Source organism: Medicago sativa, chromosome 6 (genome assembly GCF_051527215.1).
Source record: "Medicago sativa cultivar Bolivia chromosome 6, Bolivia_mono, whole genome shotgun sequence".
Taxonomy (NCBI): domain Eukaryota; kingdom Viridiplantae; phylum Streptophyta; class Magnoliopsida; order Fabales; family Fabaceae; genus Medicago; species Medicago sativa.
The window spans coordinates 51,053,473-51,062,883 of NC_140754.1; the positions used below are offsets into that span (position 1 = coordinate 51,053,473).

Here is a 9,411-nt window from a genome sequence, read left to right on the forward strand (position 1 = left end):
ATAACTCTATTTAAACATTATTTTAGTCAGGTTACTTGAATATATAACCAATGAACAAGTAACTTGACGAAAATATTGTTTCAATAGAGTTTTTATCCTGGAAGACGAAAGGTCATATGGTGTGACCTTTCGTCTTCCAGGATGATAAATCGATTTAAACATTATTTTAGTCAGGTTACTTGAATATATAACCAATGAACAAGTAACTTGACTAAAATATTGTTTAAATAGAGTTTTTATCATGGAAGACGAAAGGTCACACGATTTAAACATTATTTTAGTCAGGTTACTTGAATATATAACCAATGAACAAGTAACTTGACTAAAATATTGTTTAAATAGAGTTTTTATCCTGGAAGACGAAAGGTCACAAGGTGTGACCTTTCGTCTTCCAGGATGATAACTCGATTTATACATTATTTTAGTCAGGTTACTTGAATATATAACCAATGAACAAGTAACTTGACTAAAATATTGTTTAAATAGAGTTTTTATCCTAGAAGACCACAGGTCACAAGGTCTGACCTTTCATCTTCCTGGATGATAACTCGATTTAAACATTATTTTAGTCAGGTTACTTGAATATATAACCAATGAACAAGTAACTTGACTAAAATATTGTTTAAATAGAGTTTTTATCCTGGAAGACGAAAGGTCACAAGGCCTGACCTTTCGTCTTCCAGGATGATAACTCGATTTAAACATTATTTTAGTCAGGTTACTTGAATATATAACCAGTGAACAAGTAACTTGACTAAAATATTGTTTAAATAGAGTTTTTATCCTGGAAGACGAAAGGTCACATGATTTAAACAATATTTTAGTCAGGTTACTTGAATATATAACCAATGAAAAAGTAACTTGACTAAATATTGTTTAAATAGAGTTTTTATCCTAGAAGATGAAAGGTCACAAGGTGTGACCTTTAGTCTTCCAGGATGATAACTCGATTTAAACATTATTTTAGTCAGGTTACTTGAATATATAACCAATGAACAAGTAACTTGAGTCAAATAATGTTTAAATAGAGTTTTTATCCTGGAAGACGAAAGGTCACACGATTTAAACATTATTTTAGTCAGGTTACTTGAATATATAACCAATGAACAAGTAACTTGACTAAAATATTGTTTAAATAGAGTTTTTATCCTAGAAGACGAAAGGTCACAAGGTGTGACCTTTCGTCTTCCAGGATGATAACTCAATTTAAACATTATTTTAGTCAGGTTACTTGAATATATAACCAGTGAACAAGTAACTTGACTAAAATATTGTCTAAATAGAGTTTTTATCCTGGAAGACGAAAGGTCACATGATTTAAACAATATTTTAGTCAGGTTACTTGAATATATAACCAATGAAAAAGTAACTTGACTAAATATTGTTTAAATAGAGTTTTTATCCTAGAAGACGAAAGGTCACAAGGTGTGACCTTTCGTCTTCCAGGATGATAACTCAATTTAAACATTATTTTAGTCAGGTTACTTGAATATATAACCAATGAACAAGTAACTTGACTAAAATATTGTTTAAATAGAGTTTTTATCATGGAAGACGAAAGGTCACACGATTTAAACATTATTTTAGTCAGGTTACTTGAATATATAACCAATGAACAAGTAACTTGACTAAAATATTGTTTAAATAGAGTTTTTATCCTGGAAGACGAAAGGTCACACGATTTAAACATTATTTTAGTCAGGTTACTTGAATATATAACCAATGAACAAGTAACTTGACTAAAATATTGTTTAAATAGAGTTTTTATCCTGGAAGACGAAAGGTCACAAGGTGTGACCTTTCGTCTTCCAGGATGATAACTCGATTTATACATTATTTTAGTCAGGTTACTTGAATATATAACCACTGAACAAGTAACTTGACTAAAATATTGTTTAAATAGAGTTTTTATCCTAGAAGACGAAAGGTCAAAAGGTCTGACCTTTCATCTTCCTGGATGATAACTCGATTTAAACATTATTTTAGTCAGGTTACTTGAATATATAACCAATGAACAAGTAACTTGACGAAAATATTGTTTCAATAGAGTTTTTATCCTGGAAGACGAAAGGTCATAAGATGTGACCTTTCGTCTTCCAGGATGCACTACTAGAAAAACGCGATTTAGAGACGGATTTTAGGGAGGGAAGACAATCCCTCACTAATAGGGACGGATTTAGGGACGGATTTTTGTATTTTCCACAAAACATGAGTTGCCAAGCATTAGTAACGGAAATGTTTAAATACCCGTCACAAAAATTCCGTCACAAAAATTCCGTGACTAAATCCCTCACTAAATTCTTTAACTGTATGTTTGTGACGGAATTTGGCATGGACTTTATCCCTCTCTAATGGATCCCTCACTAAAACCCTCACTAATATCACTTACATAACTCTATCCAAGGCATCCCTCACTAAAACCCTCACTACTATCAAAACTGAATTATTTCCCCCTCAATTCTTTTCACGTTTTGGTTTTTCCCTCCTCTCTACTAAAATATCCCCCCTCTTTTTTTTTTTTTTGGCTCACAAACACCCTAAAATAATTATCCAACAAAATTTCATACTCAAACCCAAGAACTCAATATTCACAAACCCTAAATTAACCAAAAAAATTTCCCAAACACTCAACCACTCTTCAGATAAAAAAATTTCCCAATTCACGTCAAATCTAAACCAAAGCTCTTCTCAATCCAAAAATGAATCGCTCCAAAGTTCCAAATCTGAACCAAATCTATCGATCCCAAACAGCAAGCTCTTCTCAAAAACTAATCGCAAGCTCTCTTCTTCTCAGAATCGCACACACCTTCACGGAATCGCTGTCATCTTCACGGAATCGCATTCATCTTCACGAAATCGCAAAAGCTCTTCTCAGTCCCAAAATCGGTTAGTTTCAGATTCTTTTGTCAAGGTTTCAATTTTAAATTTCTTCCCATTCTCATCTTTACTAATTTATGTGTTTAATTTGTAGATTCTTCTGAATTTGATGTTGAATTTCTCCTCACTGTGCTCATGCTCTCACAATACAGATCTTCACTGAATCTCACTCCCAAAAGTGAATCTTCTTCCTTCTCCCGAAATCCTTTCTCAAATCTTCAGTGAATCTCAGAATCACGGTAACCACTCTCTCAATCTCAGAATTTATTTGTTATTTATTTTTATTTTATTTTTATTTTTTTCAGAGTTTTTTTCTTCAGTGAAATTGATGTTTGTGATACTGATGTTGTTTTAATTTATATATATTAACTGTGATTTTCATCATGGCCTTACTTGAAGTGACACTTGGATTTTGGGTTCGAATTTTGTTGATATGTGATATGGTGTTGATACAATTTAGAGCAGGGTGTTGTCCCTGATATAGGTCATTTAATTTTAAGAAATCGTCAAATTTGTACTTGGTTAAGCTTTTATGACTTTAAACTTAGTTATAAAGATACGACTTGTTGCTTTAACTTTGATAGCATTTTGATATTTATTTGAATTTATTTACACTCAAAACAGAACATACAGCGCATAAAAATGTATGTATTGTACATTATGTATGAAAACTGCTTCAGTTTTTGTATATTTGAATAACACAACTCGTTTTCTATTGTGTTGACTAATTAGCTAGTAATCTTTATGGATTAGTTATTATTAGCACTGACCCTCTTGCTTTTTTTTGGCTTTGCAGAGTCAGAAACTTCCTTTGAATTTTCTATAACCCTTCCATGTAACTTCTTTGTAAATATCATTGACAAAGATTACTTGCTATTCATTTTTAGACAAACACAAGTGAAAAACCAAATAATATATATTTTGACAAAGAAGAATATCGAGAGCAGCATCAGTATTGATTAGTGTACATTTTCCAACTTCCACCTCTTGATGAAATGAGTTATGTTTTGTATGTACACCTGTTATTTCCCTAAAAAATCAACAACTTTTGATATAGCCACTTTAAGTAGGTCACTGTGCTCTTTTAGAGAATGAACTAATCTGTTTTTTTTTGGTGTATGCAACTTTTGATATATGCCCACTTTTTGATGGGGCATGGGAGTTTTTTTTGGTGCAAACAAGCTGCTGGTTTTTGGCTGTTCTGTTGCTTTTGGTGGATTCTATCTGACCTTAACAGCACCTTCTGCTGTTCTTCTGTGCTGAGGTACCTGCGCAGCTGCTTTGTAATTGTAGTTTGGCCTGCTGTCCCAGCCTTTTATGTTTGTTCCCTTGGTAGTTTTCTGTTTTTGCATTTGGTAGGATAAGAAGTACTCATACCGACATGATAAGAAGCTTTTCTTACAAATAACCATTGAACTTTCTTCTGACATCTGTGTTATATGTTTTAGATATGTCCAGATTTTGATGTGTTAATCAAATATATGTTTTTTTATATGTATATATAGATGGCATGAAATGTTACTATGACGGGTGGAGGAAGAGGTACTGGTATAGGTATCAGTAGAGGTAGGAGAGTTGGGGGTACCACACTCATCTGGGAGAGGTATGGCTGCCACTACTCCATCACACTCTATTGTTGGGCAAGCAACAAATCCTTCCACATCTCATACAACAACAAACACACATAAAAGGATGTTGCTGTAAGGAGAGTTCTCACTACAACATTCTCCTTTTCCTCTCTTTATATTAGTCTATCTCAAATCCACCTTCCAACAAGGTAGCGATGGAGAAAACATTGCTCTTGAAGCTACTCACTCTTTTAGCTTATTTACTATGTTTTGTTACCTTATCAACATCATCATCATCAGCTACAGTGAAACATATAAATGCATCCAAGCTGAAGATGTTTGTTGATGACCTTCCTAATATGCCCAAAGTATATGGCTACAAGGTTGTAGATGGCGTTCCCAAATCAAAGTGTCTCAAGATTGGCATGTTCAAGAAGAAATGGGTATGTTGCTGTTTTTGTTTAATTTCCTCATTACATGCGAATATCCTCTTATTTTGTTGTCTTTATTGTACCATTCCAAATTCATTCTTTACTTGTTTCGATAGGACTATACCACAGTTCTTGAATTTCAGGAGCTAGATAACTTTCTTTCTTATCTTGAAGTTGTGTGTGATAAACTATCTCTAGATAAAATATCCTCAAAATCAAAGGATATTGCTGTAAGTTAATACTTCATGACCTTATTGAACTTGATGAATATTTAGTATTTAGTCTATTGTTAAGAACTGATGCTATTTCTAATTGTTTTAATAGATCTGCACTGAAATAATTGTTCATTTATGCTAGTTGTTGGGAACTAGTTATACACTGATGTTATTTTTATGGAGGTTCTACACTGATGCTAAATGTTAAGCACATATGTAGCAGTCTGCAAGTGTATGTTTAATCAATTAGCTTAAAAGATATTAAGAAATAATATAAATGTACCTATGACTTAGACTGAGCACTGACATTTCAATTCTTTTTTTTTTTATTCCATACCAATCCTAACTCCACTTGATGCTTCAGTTTTTGTAATATAGGCAAGCAGTGAACACAGTATAATAATGTTGCTTGTGGGAAAAATAATGAATTGTCTTGACAAGAAGATATATCAGAATGTTAGTTTGTTTTTGTTGACTGAATGAAGTATGAAATTATTACTTGTTAGTAAAATATTATTATTTTGCAGGATGAGTTTGAAAAAAGGATTATTGAGAGGGATTCACATGAGGAGGCACTAGGGGATGATGTTTCTAGACATGAAAGTGACAACATTATCTTCTTAGATGTTGTTGGAGGAGTAAATAAGAAGGGTCGTATATATGGTTTGGGCCCGGAAGCTGGGAAATATAAGCCATTTAGATCTTCCATATCTGATGGCATCTTACATTCTGAATTTGAACAAATGAGGGCTGAAAACACATCACTTAAAGAGAAATTGAAGGCTCATGAGAAGTTGATTCGTGCATCGCGGGAGCAAATGACTAAATTGATGGAAATGATTTCTCAAGGTCATCTACACCCACCTCTACCTCCATCTACTTGATATATAGATATATAGTATGTATAACATATGGTTATTTTGATAGCTTGGTTGCAAACTTAGTTAATGTGCTACTTCTAGTACCATTAAAAATGTTTATGCGTTTCTTATGAAACTTATTTTGAGAGTTTCCTTATGACTCATGTATTTTGAGAGTTGAACAATGGTTGTAAACTTATTAAGTTTCCTCATGACTTTTATGGTGATGGGTATGAAGACAATTTATCAATTGTTTTTTATTGTATATTTATAATTTTCAACAAGTTTAATATAGTAAATATATTTACAATACTAATATAATTAATTAATGAAATCTGGTTTGAGATTTGTCATTAAATTTCTGTTTGAATTAGTGAGGGAATTTAGTTTCATCACAATTAGTGATGAAATATGCCTTCACAATTTGAGAGGGAATAGCAATCCGTCATTAATTAGAGACGGAAATATTGGTAAACAACTATGGAATAGTCCCTCACTATTAGAGAGGGAACAAGAATCCCTCACTGATTACTGACGGATTTGCCAAAGTTTTCTGGTGCATATATAGTGACGGATTTATATGATTAGTGAGGGATTTTATCCGTGTCAATTAGGGACGGAAACCAAAATCCCTCACAAAAATTTAGCAAGGCCAATATTCTTAAGGGATTACCGGTCGTCACTAAATCCCTCACTAAATTCGTTAGTGAGGGAATTATGGTAGTTTAGTGACGGATTTCTACCCTCTCTAAAATTGATTTTTCTAGTAGTGATGATAAATCGATTTAAACATTATTTTAGTCAGGTTACTTGAATATATAACCAATGAACAAGTAACTTGACTAAAATATTGTTTAAATAGAGTTTTTATCATGGAAGACGAAAGGTCACACGATTTAAACATTATTTTAGTCAGGTTACTTGAATATATAACCAATGAACAAGTAACTTGACTAAAATATTGTTTAAATAGAGTTTTTATCCTGGAAGACGAAAGGTCACAAGGTGTGACCTTTCGTCTTCCAGGATGATAACTCGATTTATACATTATTTTAGTCAGGTTACTTGAATATATAACCAATGAACAAGTAACTTGACTAAAATATTGTTTAAATAGAGTTTTTATCCTAGAAGACCACAGGTCACAAGGTCTGACCTTTCATCTTCCTGGATGATAACTCGATTTAAACATTATTTTAGTCAGGTTACTTGAATATATAACCAATGAACAAGTAACTTGACTAAAATATTGTTTAAATAGAGTTTTTATCCTGGAAGACGAAAGGTCACAAGGCCTGACCTTTCGTCTTCCAGGATGATAACTCGATTTAAACATTATTTTAGTCAGGTTACTTGAATATATAACCAGTGAACAAGTAACTTGACTAAAATATTGTTTAAATAGAGTTTTTATCCTGGAAGACGAAAGGTCACATGATTTAAACAATATTTTAGTCAGGTTACTTGAATATATAACCAATGAAAAAGTAACTTGACTAAATATTGTTTAAATAGAGTTTTTATCCTAGAAGATGAAAGGTCACAAGGTGTGACCTTTAGTCTTCCAGGATGATAACTCGATTTAAACATTATTTTAGTCAGGTTACTTGAATATATAACCAATGAACAAGTAACTTGAGTCAAATAATGTTTAAATAGAGTTTTTATCCTGGAAGACGAAAGGTCACACGATTTAAACATTATTTTAGTCAGGTTACTTGAATATATAACCAATGAACAAGTAACTTGACTAAAATATTGTTTAAATAGAGTTTTTATCCTAGAAGACGAAAGGTCACAAGGTGTGACCTTTCGTCTTCCAGGATGATAACTCAATTTAAACATTATTTTAGTCAGGTTACTTGAATATATAACCAATGAACAAGTAACTTGACTAAAATATTGTTTAAATAGAGTTTTTATCATGGAAGACGAAAGGTCACACGATTTAAACATTATTTTAGTCAGGTTACTTGAATATATAACCAATAAACAAGTAACTTGACTAAAATATTGTTTAAATAGAGTTTTTATCCTGGAAGACGAAAGGTCACACGATTTAAACATTATTTTAGTCAGGTTACTTGAATATATAACCAATGAACAAGTAACTTGACTAAAATATTGTTTAAATAGAGTTTTTATCCTGGAAGACGAAAGGTCACAAGGTGTGACCTTTCGTCTTCCAGGATGATAACTCGATTTATACATTATTTTAGTCAGGTTACTTGAATATATAACCAATGAACAAGTAACTTGACTAAAATATTGTTTAAATAGAGTTTTTATCCTAGAAGACGAAAGGTCAAAAGGTCTGACCTTTCATCTTCCTGGATGATAACTCGATTTAAACATTATTTTAGTCAGGTTACTTGAATATATAACCAATGAACAAGTAACTTGACTAAAATATTGTTTAAATAGAGTTTTTATCCTGGAAGACGAAAGGTCACAAGGCCTGACCTTTCGTCTTCCAGGATGATAACTCGATTTAAACATTATTTTAGTCAGGTTACTTGAATATATAACCAATGAACAAGTAACTTGACTAAAATATTGTTTCAATAGAGTTTTTATCCTGGAAGACGAAAGGTCATAAGGTGTGACCTTTTGTCTTCCAGGATGATAACTCGATTTAAACATTATTTTAGTCAGGTTACTTGAATATATAACCAATGAACAAGTAACTTGACGAAAATATTGTTTCAATAGAGTTTTTATCCTGGAAGACGAAAGGTCATAAGGTGTGACCTTTCGTCTTCCAGGATGATAAATCGATTTAAACATTATTTTAGTCAGGTTACTTGAATATATAACCAATGAACAAGTAACTTGACTAAAATATTGTTTAAATAGAGTTTTTATCATGGAAGACGAAAGGTCACACGATTTAAACATTATTTTAGTCAGGTTACTTGAATATATAACCAATGAACAAGTAACTTGACTAAAATATTGTTTAAATAGAGTTTTTATCCTGGAAGACGAAAGGTCACAAGGTGTGACCTTTCGTCTTCCAGGATGATAACTCGATTTATACATTATTTTAGTCAGGTTACTTGAATATATAACCAATGAACAAGTAACTTGACTAAAATATTGTTTAAATAGAGTTTTTATCCTAGAAGACCACAGGTCACAAGGTCTGACCTTTCATCTTCCTGGATGATAACTCGATTTAAACATTATTTTAGTCAGGTTACTTGAATATATAACCAATGAACAAGTAACTTGACTAAAATATTGTTTAAATAGAGTTTTTATCCTGGAAGACGAAAGGTCACAAGGCCTGACCTTTCGTCTTCCAGGATGATAACTCGATTTAAACATTATTTTAGTCAGGTTACTTGAATATATAACCAGTGAACAAGTAACTTGACTAAAATATTGTTTAAATAGAGTTTTTATCCTGGAAGACGAAAGGTCACATGATTTAAACAATATTTTAGTCAGGTTACTT

The 9,411-nt window shown here is 32.0% G+C and overlaps 1 protein-coding gene across 5 annotated transcripts; it reads left to right on the forward strand.

Moving 5' to 3' along the window:
• Positions 1-2,167: 2,167 nt before the first annotated feature.
• Positions 2,168-6,216, forward strand: LOC146915531 (uncharacterized). 5 transcript variants are annotated; one of them, XM_085717914.1, is made up of 6 exons: positions 2,168-2,886; positions 2,972-4,141; positions 4,383-4,654; positions 4,746-4,888; positions 4,993-5,106; positions 5,619-6,216. In XM_085717914.1, exons 4-6 carry the CDS (start codon positions 4,781-4,783, stop codon positions 5,973-5,975), a joined length of 579 nt encoding a protein of 192 aa, XP_085574040.1. In that variant the 5' UTR covers positions 2,168-2,886; positions 2,972-4,141; positions 4,383-4,654; positions 4,746-4,780; the 3' UTR covers positions 5,976-6,216. The 5 variants fall into 5 exon arrangements, with proteins under 5 accessions (XP_085574040.1, XP_085574039.1, XP_085574037.1 ...); XM_085717910.1 differs by having other exon boundaries at positions 2,529-2,886; positions 3,030-3,116; positions 3,674-4,141; positions 4,383-4,888; XM_085717909.1 differs by having other exon boundaries at positions 2,584-2,886; positions 2,972-3,116; positions 3,674-4,141; positions 4,383-4,888.
• The last annotated feature ends 3,195 nt before the right edge of the window (positions 6,217-9,411 follow it).